At 49.8% G+C, this 23561-nt stretch overlaps 1 protein-coding gene across 5 annotated transcripts in view; it reads right to left on the bottom strand.

The window, feature by feature from the left end:
* BCL6 (BCL6 transcription repressor) overlaps positions 1-23561 on the bottom strand; it is a 35251-nt gene that overhangs the window by 9948 nt on the left and 1742 nt on the right. For 3 of the 5 annotated variants that reach the window (XM_035132858.2, XM_060274244.1, XM_060274246.1), the window contains exons 2-7: positions 9243-9281; positions 8000-8172; positions 7234-7455; positions 5526-6521; positions 3857-4038; positions 2249-2416 (exon numbers count right to left, since the gene is read on the bottom strand). In XM_035132858.2, the coding sequence (XP_034988749.2) occupies positions 2249-2416; positions 3857-4038; positions 5526-6521; positions 7234-7455; positions 8000-8160 (1729 nt within the window). In that variant the 5' untranslated portion in view covers positions 8161-8172; positions 9243-9281. Of the gene's footprint in view, positions 1-2248; positions 2417-3856; positions 4039-5525; positions 6522-7233; positions 7456-7999; positions 8173-9242; positions 9282-9901; positions 14594-23561 lie in introns of those variants that run through there. The other 2 variants (XM_060274245.1, XM_060274247.1) reach the window with 2 other exon arrangements.

The following is a 23561-nucleotide window of genomic DNA, read 5'->3' on the forward strand; positions in this document are numbered from 1 at the left end:
CTAAAAGTCAGACAGTTGATTATTTCCTTGACATCTGATGGGAGGGCATTCCACAGGGCGGGCGCCACAACCGAGAGGACCCTCTGCCTGGTTCCCTGTAACCTCGGCTTCTTGCCGGGAGGGAACCGCCAGAAGGCCCTCGGAGCTGGACCTCAGTGCCCGGGCTGAACGATGGGGGCAGCGGTGGAGGGAGCCGCACGGATGCCCATAGGGGCAGGGCACACTGTGGGGCCTCCGGAGTCTTCCTGCCTCTTCTCACTCAGCTGCCCTACAGCTGGGGGGGGGAGGCAGCGGGCGGACCGTTTGGGCAGAGCGGAGCCTGCGCGCACCAAGCCACCACGTCTGTCCCAGGAGAGATGTGTGGCTCGGGCGCGCTGCAGGCCCCACGGTGAGTGCCACCTGGCATTTTGTCACCCCCCTCATCGGTGACACACAGGGCGGACCACACCCCCTTCCTCCGCCCCTGGATGGGGGTGGAGACGCTCCTTCAGAGTATACTGGACACTCTGTCACTGAGCAACAGCCCCTTCCCAATATTCTAGTTCACTCTTTGCACCGAACACATGCACAAGCTGCCTCTACACAAGGGTTGGTGTGTATGCTTGTGAATTTGTACAGCTCAACCATCAGGAGTGTTCGGACATCAATGCTGTTCAGAAGTGGGGACCTCTGTTCATGCAAATCGACCCCAACCCCTGAAGGCATAAATGTGCATTCTGTTTACGCGGAAAGTTGAGCTGCAAACTCATGTCACTCACATGTAACGTTCAACAAGTGCACATAATCGTTGAGCGATTCCAATTGGCATGTGTGCACTTTCACACAAACACATGAAGGAGCGTCTCCACCCCCATTGTTCTGCCCGGACACTGAGGTCCAGCTCCGAGGGCCTTCTGGCGGTTCCTTCCCTGCGAGAGGTGAGGTTACAGGGAACCAGGCAGAGGGCCTTCTCGGTAGTGGCACCTCCCACCAGATGCCAAAGAGAAAAACTACCACCAGACTTTTAGAGGACATCTGAAGGCAGCCCTGTTTAGGGAAGCTTTTAATGTTTAACAGACTATTGTATTTTAATATTTTGTTGGAAGCCGCCCAGAGTGGCTGGGGAAACCCAGCCAGATGAGCGGGGGTATAAATATATTATATTATTATTAAATATATTATATTATTATTATGATGTACCTGCATCCATTGCAACCAAACCTACAGCATACACAGATCAGACTGCACACACTTTTCCCCACGTTACATGTGAATAACTCTACAAGGATACAGCTCAGCTCTCTGCGTACCCAGATTGCACACTCGTTAAAATGTTACATGTGAGCCCCCCTCATGATTTCCCTTAAACCAGATAAGGACTTGCCCCCATTTTACAGATGGGGAGCGGAGGTTGCAAATGCCCGAGCCAAGGCCAGCCAGAGAGTCCATGGCCAAGGCGAGGTCATTTGAACTGAAGACTCCCTGGCTCAAAGCTCGCTCTCTTAACTCGGCGACACTGCCTGTCTCAGATCCTTCCGCTGCCACAGATCACAGAGTGCTTTACAAACAGAAACAGCTTTGTCCCTTGAGAAAGGGCACCTCGACACCGTGCAAGGACACAAATTTCCACCGTCCTCAGACAATGGTCAGGGAAGGTGGGAATTGTTGCCTGCCATTCATCTGGAGGTTCCCATTCCTGCACCAGTTCTCCCACTTTTGGTCCTCACGCAAGGTTTTGGGGGTTTAGTTTCATTTCAGCCAGACATACGGGGGGAAATGGAAGGTGGGACGGACTCCTTGAGGAGCTGGTGGACTCTTGTTCCTTGGAGGTGTTTTAGCAGTAGTTGGGTGGCCAGGGATGCTTTAGCTGAGATTCCTGCATTGCAGGGGGTTGGTATAGATGTCCCTTGGGGAGCCCTCCTATGATTCCTTGTAGGTTTTCAAACAGAGCTTGGGTGGGCAGCTGTCAGGGGTGCATTAGCTGAGATTCCCGCGCCGCAGGGGATCCCTTCCAGGTCTACCATTCCATGATCCTATCACCTCTGAAGGTGGTGGACTCTCCTTCGCCGGAGACTTTTAAACAGAGTTCAGAGGGCTGTGTGTCTGGGGGTCAGACTAGATGACCGCTAGTTGTCCCTTCCAACCCGGGAATCCTGTGGTTCCACGGCCCCAGGCCGCGCAGCTCCCTCGGCCTGACCGTCCACCATCCCGACAGACCTCGCCCCTGCCCCCGTGGCGGCCCGGAAGCGCCCCCTGGAGAGGGCCGTACCTGTGTGCACAGTTTTATGGCTGGCAAGGTTCCCTTTGTAGCGGAAGGAGGCCTGGCAACGGTCACACTTGTAGGGCTTGTCGCTGTGCATTTGGAGGGAGTGTCTCTTCAGGGACGCCTCTTCCGAAAAGCGGCAGTGGCACTCGTTGCAGAAAAAGGTTCCGTTCTCTGTCGGACCGAAGGAGGGAGAGGCGGCCGGGAGTCAGAGGAAGCGAAGCGCAAGAGCCAAGCACACACAAACACACACACACACACACATGGGGGGCTAGCTTGTGCTGATATTGCTGCTTGGGGAGGGGGAGGTCCAGTGGGATGCCCAATCCCTCCTCGGTGGAAATCCTTGTCTGCCAGAGCCAACGGGGCCTAGTGCTTGGTGCCGGACTTGGGTTTGAATCCCCATGAACTCGCTGGGTTTGACTTTTGGGGCCAGTCCCTGCCTTCTCTGAGCCTAGCCTACCTCGCAGGGTTGTCGTTGTGGGGTTTAAAGGGGGGAGATGGGAGCCACGTGCTCAACCTTGAGCCCCTTGGAGGAGGAAAAGGTGGGATACAGATAAAGAGCTGGTGCCTGTTTTAGGGTGCAGGCTTCTCCTGGCAGAGTGGGGCAAATGCCAGGAGACCCTGCCGTTGATATCAAGCCCCGTTGGCACGGATACCAGAGCTGATCTGGCTCAGCTGGTGGGAAGGGGGAAGGGGCGCCGTGCAAAACTCCAGGCGTGTGGGTGGAGAAGAGGATCTTGGTGCTACATGCCAGCTGGGTGGCACACAATGTTGGATGGCTTTGACACTCCCCCCCCTCCAAATCCAGGCCTTATCCTATGAAAGACACGTCTGGCCTTCGCAAAAGAGGTTTGTACAGCACTATGTGATCCGAAAGGATGTGAAACGGCTCTGCCCACCCCAAATAGAGATTCTGAACCAGATGTTGCTGGAGCTAGGGAAACACGTTTTTAAAATCGAATTTGAAAGTTTTCAATCCAATTTTGGAGAATTTCAGAACCTTGGATCGCTTTGGCTTTAGGTTTTTGGAACCTGAATTTGGGACATTCTGAATTTCCAAATTCCGGCATGCAATATTTGGATTGCGAGGATGACACTGTAAAAGGGATGGTGAGGCACAGGAATGATCTGATTCCAGAAACAAACCATTCGACTCTGGTCTGTTTTTTTTAAGAGAGCTTTTTTATAAAACAAAACAAAACCCTTTGAATTGGGAACACCACCCAATCATTATCTGAACAGATTTCATTGGCAGAAGAGGGATTTCCTGCTTGCTACGTGTTGTATCTTATAAGGCCAGAGATTGGCTTCTGGGTGCCTATATATTTTGTGCCTATAGAATGAGCAAGCAAGGGAAATGAGAGCATGCAGGGAACATAGGGAATCTGCTTTATGGCGAATCAGACCATTGGTCCGTCTGATCCACTATCTCCCACAATGCTCTCCAGGGTTTCAGGCAGAGAGCAATCCCAGCCCTGCCTGGCAACGCCAACCTGGGACTGAACCCACCGGGGCCTTCTGCGAGCCAAGCAGGTTCCCGGCGCCGAGCTACGGAACTCCATTGCCAAAATAGCCGTGAAATGGATTGGCTGGGGGTGGCTCTGGGCTTACCACAGCTGGAGTCGGAGTATTCCGATTGCGTTTCTCCCATCTCTTCTCCAAAGTGTGAGCCGGGGGTATGAAGGCACATCTCAGAATGCTGGGGGGATTGCGAACCGCAGGAGCTGCACTTGGAAGAATGCAAGTACAAAGGCGACTGGTCCTCGCTGCCCCGAGGAGACCCATCTAGCGACCTAGGCAGAGCAGGTGGGGGAAGGAGTGTAAGCAACGTAGATGGAATCACAGAATTGTAGAGTTGGGAGGGGGGTCCCTGAGGGTCATCCAGTCCAACCCGCGGCAGTGCAAGGAGTCCCAGCTAAAGAACCCCTTCGGCAGATGGCCACCCAAGCCCTGTTTCATGGCAACCCCTGTTTCATCTCTCCTCCTCCTCCTCTCAGGACACCAGAACTGGTGGGCATCCAAAGTGTTGGAAGATTCAGAGCAAATAAAAGAAAGTGCTTCTCCACACAGCGCAGAGTTAAACTGCGGAACTCACTGCCACAGGAGGCAGTGACGGCCACCAAGCCAGACAGCTTTAAAAGAGGACTGGGCAAATTCATGGAGTAGGGGGACTATCGATGGCTTCTAGCCACCATGACCATGCTCTGCCCCACACAGTTGCTGGATGTTGCTGGAAGTGGCCCTATTGAACTGCAAAAAGAAGATGCCTTACTTCCTAAGAACTACAGGTGTCTAAAATCTTGGCCTAATCTGGCAGCTGCCCCGTATCTATCCAATATTATTTATGAATCTCATAGATGGGCCTTTTCCAGAGCCTGATTTGATACAAAGCCTTCAGCTGTGTTACACAGCAAATTCTTGCGTATACCAATCGAAGAGCGCTTTTGTCCATGCATGTCCAACAAGGTGGAATCTGTTATTCACATTCTTTTATTCTGTGAATTCTATAGTGAAGAACAATCGCGACTCATTTTACCCCTATTATCAAAATTCACACCCTTGCAATATTAACTGGAATTTCCCCCTGAAACATTACGCAAATTCCTTCTGGAAGATTCTTTGAGCTCAGTATCCTACGCTGTGGCCAAATTTTGCACCTTAGCTATTAAAAAAACGTAAATCTCTTTTATTGAATAACATATTATAACGATTTGTCCTGCTCTCGGATGATGATATTGCTGCTACAGCTCTTAGTTAAATCTCTTATTCTTTTACGGTGTTTTATTCCGCTGGACCTGTATTTTAAGTATTGTATATTCAATTAGTATATTGACTGTTAAAACCCCATATCAGTCGTTTTTATTGCTTATGTAGAGAATTATGCAGAATTTCTGGTTTGATATGCTGGCTGTTTGCCGTAATAAACATTGACTGACTGGCTGGAAGTGGCAGGAGGGGAGAGGGGTTCTTGCACTCGGATCCTGCTAGCAGGCTTCCGATAGGCATCTGGTTGGCCCCTGTGAGAACAGGATGCTGGGTGGGCCATTGGCCTTATCCAACAGGCTCCCCTGATGTTCTTATTTGGGGGGGGGCTATGTTAGGAAAAGGCAGGCCTACCTCTCACCCCTCTTTGCTCTGCCTGAAGCTGAAGGCTTCAGCGATGGTTAGGAGGGGGGTGGAGAAAGAAAATGGAAGCTCTCCACCTCTTTGCCCCCTCCTGCCACACTCCGTGGGTCCTCGGTGAGCTTGTAAGGAGCCCCAGCAAACCGGGAGCTCTTACCTGTTGACGATGTTGTTCAGCCTGCTCGCCTGCGGGATTGTCGAGTCCTCCCCATTGACACTCATCTTGGTGGGGGACTGAACATCCAGGTTCTCTGGCTCCATCGACTGCTGGCAGGTCAGGGAGGGGGCATAGGCGCGGGGGGAGAGGGTGCCCGCCTCGCCCTGCTCAGGCCCATCCGGCTTGGCACTCTGGTTGAGGGAGTTGAGCACAATGAACTTGTACTTCTTCCAGTTGCAAGCCTTGGGGTCGGTGGGGCTTTTGGCCGATGGCGGTCCGCCGGGACCTTGCCCGATGCAGGCGTTCTTGCTGCTGCTGGACTCGGTGGGCGAGTTGGGCTGGCAATCTGACTTCTGCGGGCTCTGGGGGCTGACCAGCACCTTGCGGTTCATGGGGGCATTGCTTGCCTCGAAGCGCTGGCTGATGTCGTCTTCGGAGGGGGACCTCTCCTCATCCTTCCCTGCCTTGTCACAGGGGAAGTAGGCGCTGTTGCGGGCTACCAAGGGGGCGGCGGGCTTGGGGGCAGGGGCGGCGCTGTAGTGCACATCGCTTTTGACCTCTTCGGCAGCAGCTTTCTTCGGGGAGTAGATGGCAGCCTGGCACATGCCGGGAGACACCTCGGCGATGCTACGGGCATAATCTGCAGCGCCCGTCCGGGATGCGCCGCACGGCAGCGCCCGCTCCCTCGGGAAAGGGTTGGCCCTGGAAATGTCCGAGAGGGGCATCCTTGCTTCCCGCAGCTCATCGTCTGAGAAGAGGTACCCGCCGACGGGCATGGGGCTGTATCCAGTGTAGGAGATGGGGGAGCCCGAAAGACCACCGTACAAGCCGGGGACGAAGGCTCTTCCGTCGCAGATGGGCCCATTTCGGAGAGGCAGCCCGCTTTCAGAGACTTCCCTGCTGCTCCTGTATCCCATCATGTCCGGGTGGCTGGCCAGGCGACCGCCCAGAAAGTCTTCCCGCTGAGTCTTCACAGCAGACATCATCTCTGTGTCACTGGACGTGGCGGGGAGGGAGGGAAAGAAAGAGAGAGAGAGAGAGAGAGAGAGAGAAATGTTGGAATAATTTATAGGCCATGGTCACAACATGCGCAATTCCTTCTTCCTGCGCAATTCCTTCTTCCTACATAAGAACACAGAGAGAGGAAATGCCCCGATGCATTTTCATCAGCAAAACCAGATACTGTCCTCTGCCCGAGCTGCAACCAAGCATGTCTCTCCCGTATCTACAGCCACAGCAGGCACTGTGACTCTCCAACAGTTTCATAGAATTGTAGAGTTGGAAGGGACCCCGAGGATCATCTCGTCCAACCCCCTGCAAGGCAGGAATATCCAGCTGTCCCATATGAGGATCGAACCTGCAACCTTGGCATTAGCGCCATGCTCTAACCAACTGAGCTATCCATGCGCCAGTTTGCCTTCACCCCCGAAGGCGCACTCTTCTTCCATTGTCTCCTGAGACAGATGGATGCCAACCAACCAACATAAGAGTATAAGATGAGCCTGCTGGATCAGGCCAATGGGGGCTCATTTGGGGCGGAACTAAGGCTGGTGGGTGGCAGAGCTAACATGGCAGATCCCTAACAGGGAGGACTGGTCAGGTTCTGCTGGACCCAGCAGCAGAAGGAGCTACCCTAAGAGCATACAATGTTCTCAAAAAGGGCATAACCATGGACCGACCTCACTGAGGTTAACCCGGGCCAACTCACCTGGTGTTGACCAGCCTCCGGCACGTATCTACCACGTGCTCCATCTGCAGGTAGAGAGCCGTGGTCATGACAGCCATGATGTTGCTCTCCCGCAGGTTGAGACGGGAGGTGTACATGAACTCAAGGAGGATGCCGAACCCTTCGGGGTTGATCTCTGGGTCCAAGTTGATGACGTTCAAATTGCACTTCAGCTGATCGGTGAAAATGCTGTAGAAAAGGCCGCTGGGAGGAAGAGAAGAAGAAGAAGAAGAAACTAAGTGGAGAAGGGTTTATTTATCCATTTTACAGCCCACCTTCCTTCCAAGGACCCCAATGTTCATGGCTGTTACTCAGAAGCATTGCCACCTCTGACCGTGGAGGCAGAGCATAGCCAAGAAGCCATCGGCAGCCCTCTGCTCCATCAATTAGTCTCAAGCCATCCCAATCGGCGGCCATGCCTGCCTCCTCCGCCAGCGAGTTCCACAGTTAACTATCTGCTGTGTGAAGAAGGGACTTCCTTTTAGAATCATAGAATCCTAGAGTTGGAAGAGACCACAAGGGCCATCCAGTCCAACCCCCTGCCAAGCAGGAACACCATCAAAGCATTCTTGACATATGCCTTGTCAAGACCTCCAAAGAAGGAGACTCCACCACACTCCTTGGTAGCAAATTCCACTGCCGAACAGCTCTTACTGTCAGGAAGTTCTTCCTAATGTTTTAGCAGCCCTGAATCTCCTGGCACTCCGCTTTGGGGGATGTTGGTGAGTTCTGGGGTCGTTCTCCTCACCTGCAGGCCATCAGGACAGTTTTGTGGGCTCGGAACTGTTCCCGGTTGACGATGATGACCACGTCCGTCAGGATATCCCTGCTCCTGAGGCGGTTGAGATTGAGGAGGACGTCGCTCGCGTGTCGGGTGAACTGGATGCAACTGTCTGCCGGTGAAGCCATCTTGGGTCTGTCCTGTTGATGTGCAGAAGAAGGGAGCAAAGGCGGAAATTATTATGAGCATTGCAGAGGGGGGGTGTCGGGGGGGGGCTCTTTACTTCAGCAGGAGGAGCTCATCTAGAGAACACACACCTGAGGCTCCAGTCAAGACTTCCTCAACCTGGGGCCCTCGAGAAGGTTCGGACTACAACTCCATTCAGCCCCACACACTCCAAACACATGGTTTGAGTCCCACCTCAAAGCTGTTGTGAAGGAGCGGCAGCCCATAGAGAAGCAGGCCTGCTAGATATTACTAGCCGTGCATGGGACCTTAAAGAAGAGCCTCCATAGCCAGCGGCAGTGTACCTCTAACATAGGTCACAAGTGAACAGCGTGGAACTGCAACCCACCTCCATGCCCTGCTTGTAAGCTCCCAAAGGCAACTGGAAAGTGAAGCTTTCGCTGGTTGGGATTGGCCTGATCTAGAAAAGGCCACCCCAAACTGGAAAGATGCCATGCCAGGCTGGCAGTTCCTGGGAGCTGAACGTTTTCACTGGTGAAAATTCCTCAGAGAGGATTTTTCTGCCTAAGGAGGATTGTCAGCTTATTTCACCTGTCCCAGAAATTTGCCTGAAGGCTCATTTTGAATTTTAGGACCGGATGGCTGAATGCTGGCGGTTGTCCCCGTTGCCTTTTAGTTGGCATTTTGAAACCACCTTTTAAAATTATTTCAAAGTGTCTCATGGCGGGTCTTGTTTGCCTTTTCTGGTTTTGACTCTCTGAAAGCTGCTCTGAGGCCCCAGGGGGTCACAAACATGGCCAAGAAATTTAAGGAAAACCAAAACACCGAGAAGTAGAGGCCTCGAAGTAATCCCCTCCCGAAGAGGGGCAGGTGGAAGGAAACCTTCGACACCCGACTGCGGAAGGGCAGCCTCCGCCAAACCCACCCACTCGGTTCCCATCAGCAAGGGAGGGAGGACGCCACTTGGGTTTTTATTTCCTTAAATCAAGCCAGACGCCCTCCTGAAAAACGCTTCCAGCTGAGCCAGCTGCAATATTCCATTCGATACACTTGAAGGAATGAGGCATGCAATTACGGGCCGTACCTCCTGCTTCAATTCACAGTCGAAGGGTTTCTTTCAGACCTGCACAGACAAAACACAAAGAACCTCGTAAGTAAATATATAAGCAGAGCCTGCATGAATGAGCCAGTGGCCCTTCTAGTCTAGCATTCTGTTCTTAAAGTGGCCAAGCAGATGCGCCAATGGGAAAACCGCAAAGCATTCATATAATTATCATTCATTGTGTTTATATTCTGCCATTCTTCTAAGCTGGGATTCAAGGCGGCTCCTGACGTTTAAAAACAACATTAAGAAATGCAAAGTAATGAATGCAAACTGGTTAAAAACAATAATTAAAATACACCAGGACACGTTGAGAAGCAGCAATTAAAACTACAGTTGGCCCCGACAGCAGCCCAGCGGTCAGCAATGTCTGTACCCCAAAGGCCTTTCTGAAACCAGAAGGATAACAAAGAGGGAGTCAGGCTGCCCTCTCTTGGGAGTGAATTCGTAGAATCAGAGAGTTGGAGGGACCCCAAGGAATCTCCTTCCTTGTAATCATAGAGTTGGAAGGGACCGAAAGTACAGCCAATGCCACAATATGGGAGCAGCCACAGAAAAGGCTCTGTCTAGGTCACCACCATCTGTGTTTCGGATGTTGATGAGACTAAGGGAACTCAGCGAGACCGAGAGAAGATGCTCACCCAGGGATCTCAGCATCTAGGCAGGTTCATAATGGGAGAGGTGATCTTTCAGGTAGCTTGGGCACTTTGAATTGTGCCCAGAAACAGATCAGTAGCGAGTGAAGTCGTTTTAACAAGGGACTGACATGTTCCCTTTGTTTGGCAACATTCAGCAGTCTGGAAGTGTGGCATACACAACAACAACAACAACCTTTATATGCTGCCCATCTGACTGGGTTGCCCCCAGCCATTCTGGGTTTGCTCCTAACAAAATATTAAAAATAAAACAAAACTACAGTGCTAACCAGGTATTAACATGACGGGGAGCCAAGTGGCCAATGCTTTTTTTATATAGTACAGTGTGAAAGTTATAACTCCATTGAAGATGCTGAGTGCACAACCTGTAGTTTTCTTTCACCTACTCCGCTCCAAAGGCATTTGGGCCACAGAATCAGGGTGGGGTTTGTCAGAACAGCAACCAAACCCAACACACACTTCTGCAAAACTCCCTCCCATGGCCCTTTCCCAAACGTCACAAGCCACACAACAGATGTGTGGTTGTTTTTCAAAAAAATTATGGAGATGTTGGGCTCTTACACAAAAAGCAAAGCAGAATCTCGTGGCACCACAAATCTATCATGCCATAAAGCTCCCATGGACTCGAGCCTATGTCGTCAGATACTCGGTGCAAAATCTTAGGTGGCAGGTATCTAAAAGGAGAATATCGAAAGGTGGGAGTTGAATGGCAATGGAATGCAAAGATTACAGGTGGTGAAGATTACAGTTTAAATATAGTTTCGCTGCAACAGATGCAGTTTGCACCTCGAGCACCTCTCCCGATTCAGATGGGACAGAGAGATGGAGCTGAGTGCGAACCATGTATTGATGACACTTCACTCCAGACCTCCTGATGACAACTCCCAGATGTCAGCCAGCAAAGGGGACAAAATGTGGGACCCTGTGGGAGACCGTAGGACAATTCCTGTGGTGCCAACAATAACCTCCCATAATAGTCAACTTCAAATGTCTCAAGGGCTGTCACATGGGAGATGGAGCAAGTCTGTTTTCTGCAGACTCCTTTGGAAGGTGGTGGAGTCTTCTTCCTTGGAGAGTGTTACGCAGAGGTTGGATGGCCATCTGTCATGTAAATTGCATCCAGTTGAGATTCCTGCATTGCAGGGGGTTGTACTAGATGACCCTTGGGGTGCCCTACAATCCTCTGATCCGCAGCGATGGGAATGGAGGTGGAACCAAAAGCATCCCATACGTTATTGCTTTTTTAATGCCACAGTTCTTTCTTTTAAAGCTAGCTCGGGACGGATCCCCCGTCTTCCCAGCGTTGCATTTTGAAATCTCAATAAAAACAGCGCTGTAAAAAAAATCTCTGTTATGTGGCTCTTGTGATCTGGCCCTTAAAAACACTCCCACACCCACAAATGAAAAACAGTGTGGGATGCGTGGCGCTGAATTGCAATGCAGCATCTAATTGCCAGCGTAAAAAATGTGTGCCATTACGATTCCATTCCAGAGACTTGAAAGGGAGAGCAGCCCCTCCAGAATGCCGCCTGGAATCTTGCATAATTGCCGCTTCAGATTTTGAAGGCTCAGGGGGGAGCCTCTCTTGACACAGCTCCTCTCAAGCCATCAAGCTTGAAGAGGGAGTGTCAGGGGTGGGTTGCGGCGGTTGTGATGACACAAGACTCAGGGAGCTACCGGCAGCTCGAACAGGCTTGCCAGCGCCTAACATCTGGGCTCAGAGATCTGCGCTGGCTGCTCATTAGCTACCAGACCAAATTCAAGGTGTTACTCTTGGTACACAAAGCCATTAACAACCTGGGAGCGGTTTACCTGGGAGATTGCTTCATCCCAGATGTGCCCACATGATCTCTTCCATCAGTGGAACGGGCACCCCAGGTGCCAAATCACACCTGTTCTGCATGTGTAAGAACTCAATGTTTGAGTGTGACAGTGCCTATACTTTGGAACTCCCTGCCTATTGATATCAGCGTATTCTTTTCAGCACCTGTTAAAAACATTCTTGTTTAGACAAGCCTGTCCTGGTGCTTAGAAACTTGATGTGTGTTTTAACCCGTTTCAGTATTTTGACTTTTTGTATGTTTTCGAGGTACAGTGGTAATTTTTTCTTGACTTTCCCGTTTTATCTTTTTGTAAACTGCTCTGAGGATATTTTTTTAAAACAACCCATCAAGCATTGTATAAATTCCATGAAATAAAAATGAATGGACAGCAACAACAGCAAGAGGGCCCAATGCTCTGCCTCCAGATTCCTGCGCTCAAGCGGGAAAACTTTTGATATTTTTTTAAAAAAATCAATGTTTATATTAAGATTTTTAAAAACAAATAACAAGTCTAGTATAGCGAAAACATCAATCATGTTGCAAAAAGACTTGCCACAATTGCAAAAAAAGATTGCATAGGAGCTGATAAGGTATTTTGGCACGGTTTGCGGAAGAGTGCACAATAAAATCTTGCTGGGGGCCTTCAAAGTTTAGCAACTCCTGCAAAGTTGGCAGAAGTGATCTCATACCCCACATACATGCAAGCACCCTTTCCGAACTCCTCGTTTCTCCTTCAGTTTCTGAAGGCAACCACCCCCTTTCCTGCTCATAGCCTACTCCTGCTTTGCTTAAATGTGCAAAACGTTGCTCCAGTCGCCCATCAGTATGCCCCCACCATCACCTGTTTGTGGACAACCCAGAGGCACCTTGGATTTTCTTGATCTCTCGACCAGAGTTTCCACTTTTTAATAGCTGGGTTGTTTTACTGAGATTGTTTTATAGTGCGTTTTAATTACGGGTGGTATAATGTTTGTGTAATTGGCGGCTACACTTTGTAAACCACTCAGAAGCCTATTTGGGCATGAAATGAGATATGAATTAAATTATCGTCATCATCTGGTCGGCAGCTGCGGGACAAAAGGATACTGGCCTCAGTAAGCCTTCTGTTCTGATTTGCAGCTGTTTCACCTTGCTTAAATCCCTTGCTTAAATCAGCTGGACCAAAGGCAGTTGGGTGTTTGGCTTGTTAATAGCCATTGGGGGAAGCTGTGATTCCTGCAGTGCAGGAGGTTGGACCGGATGACTCTTGGGGGTCCCATCCAATTCTACAGTTCTGTGAAAGGAAGCCCTTGGTCCCCACTTCCACCCTTCGCTAGTTAGGGATTGGAACTATACATTTTGCCATTTTTGAACAGCCTGTTTCCTATACCAAAAAGAAGAAAAGAAAGCATGTTGACCATTAACTCTCCACACCAGACCTCACTTTCAGATGCAGAGAGATCCCCTTTCCGTGCATCTCCAACTCAGCTGCCATTCTCCACTTTAAAACAAAAACCGCTACGCTAAAATTAATCATCGTCACGCTTGCCCTCGTCGGAAAGGGTTTCACACTAAAATCGTAACCACCTTTTCTCTCCGCAAGAGGGCAACCCAGCATGAGAAATACACCACCAAAGTCCCATCTTGCAGTTCCTTTTATTGAAGGAATTTAGATCCCAAGCCAGCCTTGCAATCATTTACCAGCTACCCACCTATTCAGCTGGCACAACAGAATGGAAAGCTACCGGAGTCTCATCCAATCGCCTGCCTTCCAGCTCCACACAAGGTCACCGCCTTCCCTAAGCTGTAAATCCTTACACCAACAGAAGCTGGCCCAATAAAAGATGGACATCAATATCTCCCAATGCTTCAGGGAAAGAGGATACAAAACGCTCGTGCCATTTCTCACCATGCACAAGAGAAATCAAGACTCCTCTAGGGAAATCGTAGGGCTGTGTCCACAATTTAAGAAGGATGTCGATGAGCTGGAATGTGTGCAGAGGAGGGCGACCGAGATGATCAAGGGTCTGGAAACCAAGCCTTATGAGGGACGGTTGAGCGAGTTGGGGATGAGGGAGTTGAGAGGAAGAGGAGAAAAGATATCCGAAGGGCTGCCAAATGGAAGATAGAGCAGGACCCAAACCAATGCATTCAAGTTGCAAGTCAGGAGATTCCAACTAAACATTGGGAAGAGCTTTCTGAGACATTGGAACAGAATTGCTCAGAAGGTTGTGGACTCTTTCCTTGGCGGTAGGATGGCCATCTGTCGTGGATGGCTGTGGTTCCTGCATTGCAGGGGTTTGGACTAGAAGATGCCTGGTGTCTCTTCCAACTCTGCCTTTAGACAGTATCTGGAAAGCAATTCCGTCATCCCCAAACACCCTTCATTCTTCCACTTTTTGACGGCTGCATCACCAACTGCTGCATTTGGGTTCTTTTTCACAGAATCGCAGAATTGGAAAGGGACCCAAAGGGTCATTGGGTTCAAGCCCTTCCAGTGCAGGAAATTTTAACTGCATTTCGTACTGTTTTATATTTCAGTTGCAAGGCACGCCCTCACCAAAAAAAGGTGATTTTTTATTTTTAAAGTATATTTCTTATGCTTCAGCACCACCACCACTGCCTGGAAACTTTTAACATAACTTTTTTGAATCGCGTTAATTGTTTTGGTGGATTTGCTGTCGCTGTTGGCTTTGTCTCTATGCTGCTCGGCTTGATATTACAGTGACTGCAATGTGTTGTTGTTCCTTCATGCTGCTGTGATCATTCTGAGCTCCTTTTTTGCTCAAAAAATGCAAATGCCAAAGCGAATCCGAAGGGACCCTAGTATCCCTTGGAAGGAACCCAGCCGCAGTTGTGAGGGTCTCCCCACCCCCACCCCACCCCCTGGCCGAAGCAGATCTGCAATGGCAAACCGTCCTCCCGGCAGGACAACTTATATGCACAACATGGTCATTGGAATAGCAGCTGCTCTCCTGGCTCTGCTCTCGGCTCGCCCAAGGCGATGCTGAAATCATAAAGCTTCAGCGAGGGCAGGAAGATAGGAAACAACTGCTTTAGACAGAGTCCTAGTGCTGGTCTGGCTAGCTCAGTATTTCCCACACTGGCTGGCAGCAGCTTCTCTCCAGGGTTTCAAGGCAGATATCCTAGGGACAGAGAGAGACTTTCTGCCTGCACACTTGGTGCTCTGTCACTGAGCTATAGCCGTTCCAACGTTGGAAATTCAGGTATATAAGCTAGGCGCCAAATGGCACCTTGAATCTAGGTTGTGGTTGCCAACACAGAATGTCAAGTTTGCCCAGGGGTTGGACTAAATGACCCTTGGGATCCCCTTCCAGTGCTACAATTCCACAATTCTTCGATCTCAACTATATTGCTTGTTCTTACAATTCGCTTGTCCCAGTATGTAAGAAGAGGAAGCACACACGGCGGAAACAGAAATGGTATTAACTACCGAGTAAGGCAGAGGTTTTTAATCCTGGTGCCCAGAAATCTCCACACGGTTGCAAATTGGACCTGCACCAGTGGCAAAACGTGCCTGGCGCCTGGCTAATTTCGAACACTGGCCCTGTTCCTGGTGCTCATGCACTCTATGCAAGGCAATTGGACCCCAAACTGGAGTTCTGCAGCAGATTGATGCAGAAAGAGTTCTCGGAAGAGGGGGAAATTTGGAAGTCACTGATCCTGGCCACAGCTTTTCTCGCAATGAGCAAGATCAGTAAAGATGCTCGCTGGGTTTCCCCCCTCCTGGTGGAAGGACTTGAGAGGCCTTCCTTCTCTCACTTCCCAAGTCGGCCGTCCCCGTCTGCTGTCTAAGACAAGCGACTTGAGATTAGACAGCAGCAGCGAGAGGAAAATGGAGGTGGGGGCGATGAGAATGGAGGCCAACCACAGCTCTGAGCCTCGAAACTCCTTAGTCAGTGCATATCAAAGAGACTTTGATTCTGCCAGCTTCCTCTCTTCCTCCCCTCCTGTATTGTGTGCCTAAGAGGTTACCACACTGAGCATTTTGTTCCAAGTTCCTGTGTGATCCAGTTTCCTTCTAGGAAACACAATGGCAGAGAAAGGGAGCAGGTTTGTTAGCCTGTAACCAGGAAAACAAAAAGCCAGACACACACACACCGCTCTCCACTTAAGAATTGCTGAAAGAAGACTAGAGAGGTAGGAAGCACTTTTTTTTGCAATGACTCAGGTAAGGAGGCCTTCAACTTTGTTAGATGTCCTTCCTCCACTCTTCAGAGTGCTAGGAACATGAGGAGAGGCTCCTGGATTAGGCCAGGGCCCCCCATCTCATCTACCACCTTGTTCTCACAGTAGCTAGCCAGATGCCTGTAGTGAACCCGCAAGCAGGATTCGAACACAACACCCCTCTTGTGGGCTTCCAGCAGCTGGCGTTCAGAATCACTTGCTGCCTTCAACTGCGGAGGGCAGAGCATTGCCATTGTGGCTAGCTGCCACCCTCCATGAATTTGTCCAGTTCTCTTTTAAAGCCACCACCGCCTCTTGTGGGATGGAGTTCCGTAGGTTAACTATGTGCTTCACGAATAAGTCCTTTCATCCAACCATCCAGAATCTTCCAACATTCAGCTTCATTAGATGCCTACAAGTTCTAGGGTTAGTGTTAAAAGGGCGCCGTCTCTGGTGGCAATCACTGCCTCCTGTGGCAGCGAGTTCCACAGTTTAACCCTGCACTGGGTGAAGAAGGACCTTCGTTCTAAAAACATCACAACCCTGCTCAGCGGTGGTGCACATTTTGCTAAATCCATGCTTTGCTTTTCAACTCAGCAGACTCACAAACCAGCTGACCATGAATACAAACATACAGCCAATTACAAATGCATGCTGGCCATGCAAAAGCATTACGAGAAGGTTGCATGCAAGAAGACGCCCGGCTGAATTTCCAGCATTGTCAGTTAAAGCGATCTGAGCATAGGAGCATAGGAACCCACTGGCCCATTGAGCTTAGTATTGTCGGCCCTGACTTTCAGCGGCTCTCCGTGGTTTCAGGCGGAGAATTTTCCCAGACCTACCCGGAGACGCTGAGGATTTGAACCTGGGACATTCTGTTTGAAAAGGACATGCTCTGCTACTGAGCTACGGTGCTTCTTCCCACAAAGGTGCAGGCGACATAAGGTATATTTGAATCAAGCAGTAGATCTCCCTGCAAGTAGATTCTCATGTGCCAAGGTGCTCACCCCGACATGCCCAGCCTTCAGAACTTGCCAACACTCCCCCTTTTCTTCCTGCTCAGGGCACCCCATACCCCCCCCCTGACTCACGCACAGACACACACTCTTCTCTGCGCAAAATGTTTGAGTTGTTGTTGCTTTTTCAAAGGCCAATTCCCGTATGCAAGAAAATTAGTCTCTCCCCACACACACACACGTATAAAAGATCTGATAACAGGTCTGGAAACCAAGCCTTATGAGGAACGGTTGAGGGAGTTGGGTAAGGAGAAGGAGAGGGAATATGAGAGCCATCTTCAAATATCTGAAGCGCTGTCACATGAACGATGGAACAAGCTTGTTCTCCGCTGCTCTGGAGGGTAGGACCCAAGCCAACGGATTCCAATGACAGGAAAGGAGATTACAACTAAACTTCAGGAATAACTTTCTGGTGGTAATAACTGCTGGATTCCGGGATTTCACAAACACCCTCCTCCTCTGCCAGGAGCCGCGGGGGGGATCAGCGACCCTCCCAGTTGGATTTCAACCAGGGATGGAAGCTCCAACTCAAATGTTCTGAGACAAACGGGATCAGCTATGGACCTGGGTTCAAATCCTGGCTCGCTTACGCAGGCGTGCCAGCTGGTCCTGGGGAAAGTTTGATCACTACATCGCAGCTGCAGAAGGGAAACCTCAGCAGAGATGCAGCAAAAGAGGATGAACTAAGGGTTAGAGTCCTTGGGGATTTCCTTACAGACCAGGCAGGCTAGTTAATTATAGGACAAGCTACATTTTATTCTATAATCAATGGACACTGTGGGGCAGGGACCCATGGGTAGGCTAAGAGGAAAGAGGGAGGCAAGGGGGAACTAGAGGTGTCAATGACTACCAGACCATCTTCAGAAGCAGACCCAAGTTGCGTGGACAACAGAGGTTTGGCAATCGTCGCCTAAAGGGTGCCACATTCCCCATCCCTGGGCTCAACAAAGGGTTGGATCCAGACTTAGTTATGCTTAGAGGAGACCCAGTGAAACTGATTAGATTTCCCCTCAATTACAGTGGATCTGCTAACAAATTTACTAAGGTCTGGAAGCCAACCGCTGACATCTTCAGAAGGGGAGAATTTCTTATGGCCTCCGGTTCATTTGGGCATTTGACTTACAGACGCATACAAGAACCTCCTAATATTTCAACTGTTCCTCCCCCAGAAAGAGAAAATCGTAGTAGCATCACCACCGAGAATATTTTGATGGGGTGGGGGACCTTGGACCCACATTTGGGCTATCACACAAAGTTATAAAGACCCCCCGAGCAATTTGGAAGTTGTCTATCTTAAATTTGCACGGTAGTTAATTTTGCATTGCGGTCATTTGATTGCTTTGTCTTTTAATGAAAAGCGCTTTGAGGTTTTCTTTGCATTCAAGCAGTGTATAACTTTTATGAAACGGGTAAATAAAATCAACCTTTGTGTTGGGTGGCTAAGTTTCATGAGAATCGTTTGATGAATGAATCAAGAGCACAGATAATAAATCAGTAACCATAACATGCAAGAGGTTTTAATAATAATAATAATAATAATAATAATAATAATAATAATAATTTATATGCCGACAATGAGTAAGAGAACAGATTAAAAGTGGAGGAGGGGGCCCTGCAAACAGAGAGTTTTTATATAACCTGCCATTGGGAGAGCGAGAGCAAGAGTAAAAACAGGACTCCGTGGCCGTAACCACTTCCCCAAAGCCATCTCTTTCTTCACCCCCCACCCGCTCCCTTGCCTCCCCAGCAACCACAAGTGAAACTGACCCAAAAAACAAAGTGAAAGTTCGTGGGAGACGAAGGAGGAAGAGTAAACAAGCTTCTCGCACGCGGACCACCGTGCAAATACCAGTGTTGTATTTCGCTCCAACCAGCTCAGACGTTGCTAATGGAACTTCTTCCAGTGCAGAGCTAACCTTTGCCAAGCCAGTGCCCTCCAGGTGTCTCAGATAAAACACCTGGAGTGTGCTGGCTTGGCCAAGGACAACACAGAGCCAACCTCGATGGGCCCAGTTCTGAATTGGCTCAGTACTTCCAAGTGCATATTTGGAGGGAGGCGGAATTCATTGTTCAGTTTTCCAAGGGTTCCTCGGCACACAGAGACTACAGTGAAACATGAGCAACACAAAACCCATTATCAAGCACACAGAAAGTCCATTTATTTCAATGGGAGGGTTAAGCACGCGTTTACTGAAACTGAAAGGGGCTTTTGCATGGCTGAACTCCTAGGGTCAGGTTTTTTTCTGATTGACTGGTATTTTGGTGCGTGGTTTTTTTTTTTTAAGCTAACTCTGATGTGCCCTGCTGGCTTTTGAGTTACCAGCATCTCATCTTCAAATTCAAGTTTCAAAACTGACCCCACGCCGCCACCAATGAACACCCCCACTCACCTCTCCACACCTTTGCAGAACTCAAAAGTTTTCTTAAAATTAAGCTACAGCTCTTGGCATCCTTTAGTTTGGGACGCTGCGTCCACTGTGTTGTGCAAGCCCCATTGAAATGAGAAGTTGTGCAGGGCAATCCAGTGGGTGCTTGCATATATAGGGAGACATACTCCTCCAACAGGTAGTTCTCTTGCTGCTGCCCCCAAATCATTTGACTTCTGGTATCCCAGAATTGTCAAATTGAATTGACCCTCCAAGGGAATCTAGCTTCACCGCGAAAGCATCCCTGACGGGTGGCCAGCCAAACTCTGCTTAAAAACCTCCAAGGAAGGAGAATCCACCAGCTATCTTTCCACTCTCAAACAGATCCTACTCTCAAAAGTTCTTCCTGATGTTTAGTTGGAATCTCGCTTTCTTGCAATCTGAATCCATTGGTTTGAGCCCTGCCCTCGAGGCAGGAGAAGACAAGCTAGTTTCCTTTGCCGACCTTGCGCCCTCCATAGATTGGACTGCAACTCCCATCAACGTCCCACAAACAAGTGGGCTACGCCTAGGTTAAGGGGCCATGCTTTGAGCTGGGAACCCACGGGTGCAAATAAAGCTACCATTCTTCCAGATACCTATCTGGGAGAGGGCACCAGGATGATGGAGGCCGATTTTAGCCAAACCAGGTGATCTTTGCACAGCCAAGAGTCATCAGAAGACCCAACACTCAGGGGATAAAGATGGATTTCCTTTTACAGGTTGTCTGACAAACTTCCCTGAGGTGCTAACCTCCGATTTGGAACCAAATGTAATCCTGAGAGTTGATGGACCCTTTCCTGGGTGAAATTCTGCACTTTGCCCCCCCCCTACCTATATGAGAAGACCTTCTACTTGAGAGTAGTTACCCATCCATTCAGCTGGATAAATGTCAGTTATTGATCCAGGTTCTCTCTCTTTTCAAATAGGTTGTCTCAATTTACTCTGAAGCAAACTTGGGCATCCCCACCACCATCACTCCAAGGGTTGAAGGCAGTCTGTAGTTTGTATTCCTCCTTTAAAGCTCTCCCTGCGGCGTCGCAAACAATAATTAAAACTATTTTTTAAATTTTAAAAAAAACCCTCCGATCAAGCCTCTCTTTGTATTTTGATTTGATGGAAGTGGAAAAACACAAGCCTTGTACTAGATGGTGAGGAGGTTTCTCCTACTGCCAAACTCGTCTAGTGTGTCAAACCCTGGAGCTTCCTGGTTTGATTGTAAGACCCAGGAGTCAGGAACCTGCAGTTTTCCAGTTGAAGCTGGACTCCAACACCTGCCTGTCAGTCAACCCAAGGATGGCCAACGGGATGAGGAGAGGCCAGCGATCATCTAGACGACCAAGGTCCACCATTCCTATTTTAGACTCTGCGAAACTCCTTTCTATTGCTCATATACATAGTTTAAACGTGGGGCAGAACCACACATAAGAACATAAGGAGAGCCTGGCTGGATCAGGCCTACGACCCATCAAATCCAGCATCCTGTTCTCACGGTGGCCAACCAGATGCCTTTCTGGGGAAACCTACAAGCAGGATCTGAGCACAAGGGCAACACTCTCCCCTTCTGGGTCTCCAGCCCTTATTCAAACTCCCTGGTCTGCCCGTGGTTTTGAAGCCTCGCTTTCCCCATCTACAAAATGGGCCTCTCATGAGTTTATTTTAAACTCATGTTTTAATTTATTAAATTTCGATACAGCCCTTCATCTGAGGGTCATAGGGCGGGTTTGCCGGTGGACAGAGACGATTCAAAGCCAAAACAAAACTCCGGAAACAAACTCTAAAGCCTTTTGCAAAGCGTTTGAAAGTTGGGCAAAGACTGCTTTATACAACAGGCAGCACCTCACCCACAGCACAGGGGCAAATCTCAACAGCACTCTCCACATTTCACAGCACCCATAAGGGAAGGCTATTTTGCAATACAGTATGCACACCCCACAGATTTGTCAAATAGGGGGCAGGTTGGGGGGCGGGGCGGGGAGGGGAGAGCGATCCTGCTCGGCTATTCCACATTTAACCACCAGAGGTCAATCTTGCCCCACACACAAACATACCGATTTAAATCAGAAGTCCTCCGCCCCCCCCTCCAACTCACAACAAAGTTTTCCCACCCCCCACACTCCGGAGGAGAAGACACTTCTAAACACCTTCTGTCATGTGAAGGACGGGGAAACCCTCGATTTTTTTTTTAATAAAGAGGTTTAGATTTCTAATAACTTTCCCTTACACCTGGGTAACTTTGTCCCCAAGAGAACATGATTCCCCCCCTCTCTCCCCCCCCACTCCAGCTTCCCCCACTGGTAAATATAGATCGCTTTATTCTAAGGAAACGCTTTAAGAAATTTACAAAAAAAAGTGCAGGAGGGGGAGAGAGCGAGGATTGAACTCTTGAGAGTTGGCTGCGCTCGATCTCCTTTCGCCTTGGCCGCTCCTTAAGCAAACAAACAAGACTTTGCCACCTTCTCCATGGCCCAGCTCTCGCCCTCCAAAGCATTTCAATTTTAATTTGGGGAGGGGGTAGCAAAACAAACCTGCACCCCTGACTCGTGGGTCTCCCCCCCCCGACCTTGTCCAAACCCAGATCCTAAATTTTGCCCCCCTCTCTCTGCAGGGATTAAGGAGATCAGTTTACAGACGGGTAAGTGTTAATAAAACGCGTCTCCTTCCCCCGCTATTAATTCCTGTGTTTCCTTCCAGGAACGCTTCTTCCAAGTGTCTGGGTTGGTTTGTTTTTTAAAGGGGCCGTTCTGGAGAGGGATGGGAAGCCTGGAGCAACCAGCGAGGCTTAACTGCGCGGTAACTGCCCCACTTCCATAGTCAGGGGGTAGAGAAAGTTGGGGTCTCCTCCCATCTCACCACCACACCTATTTCAAGGCTTAATGTCTAGGGGAGCGGAGTGGCAAAATGTGGCTAGTATGGAATTGAGGAAGGGGTCTGCTATTCCAGGGTAGGTGACTCCAGAGTAAGATAGCAAAATGACACACACACACACACCAAAAAAAAAAATGTAAACCGCACTCCAGGCTTGCCTGCCTCTTGGCTGATCTTCCCTTCACCAATCCTAACGTCCAGCAAGAACATCTATATATTAAATTCTAGTGTTCCCCATATCTATTACAGGTATCTTTCTAATGCAATGGGTTTTCTTCTTCTTCTAAAAGCTGGGCTCGTGTTTCGGAAACCAGACTTCCCTACATCCTTCAGAGAGGCTCATTTTTTAATTGTTTCTTGAAAATAAAGTCGCGCCACATTTGCTATCGGGCGTGGGGGGGGGGAGAGAGAAGAAGAGAAAACAGGGATTAATATTAATCCAACAGCCACCTCCACCAGGCAGACTCTGTTTTCATGGCACAGCTTCTGTTCCCAGGCTCAGCTGGCTGCATTTCTCTCTCTCTCTCTCTCTCTCTCTCTCTCCCCCCCCCCCCGCGCCACCGTCCCCACGCACACACACGCCGGGGAGCCTGGAAACATTCGCGCGCCGGCAGGACCCGACGCGCGCCAGCCTACATCGAACGCAGATGGAGGCTCCTCGGGGCCGGGACCTGCCTATTTTTCGCTCAGGAAAAACACAACAACCCGGCGCCCGCGGAGGCAGGAACGCGGATATAAATAAACAAGAGGGTCTGTCCCCTAACTTTTTTCCTTCACCCCGCCCTACCCAAATATAACCCACCCTGGAGAATTATGCTGCATGATAAAAGTCTCCCGGCATCGCCAAAGTATCCAAGATGAAGGATTTCGCCTTTCCTAATATTTTGCAAAGACATGAGTCCCCCATATATTCGTCGCTCCCCATATTTTTAAAGAGAGAAACAAAACGCACCGTGGCAAAAAAAATTTTTCCTACAGCTGCATTTTAAAATATATGTTAAATACACACACGCGCGCGCGCATATATATACATGCACATGTGAAATTGCGGTGCGGGGGGAGAGATGTTGGGACCTGCCTGCCTCTCTGGGTTTACGGCCGGCGGAACCAGACAGGTTTTTCTTTGTTTTTCTTTTTCTGGGGCTGTTATGGAAGGGGAACACCAGCCTACGTTGGGTTCGTGCGCGCATCTTGCGCGCCGGGCCAGAGACCTCCGCCTCCCGCGCGCGCGCCCGCCCGCCTTTGGAAGAGCCCCGGCGCTCTCCGGCTTCGCGCGCGGCGCTCCGGCGGCGGCTACCCGGGCCGCGCCGGATGACAGCCGGCCGCGGAGGAGGAGGAAGGAGAGAGGAGGAGGCCGGCCCGGCCA

This window comes from Zootoca vivipara, chromosome 5 (assembly GCF_963506605.1).
Source record: "Zootoca vivipara chromosome 5, rZooViv1.1, whole genome shotgun sequence".
Classification (NCBI taxonomy): Eukaryota; Metazoa; Chordata; class Lepidosauria; order Squamata; family Lacertidae; genus Zootoca; species Zootoca vivipara.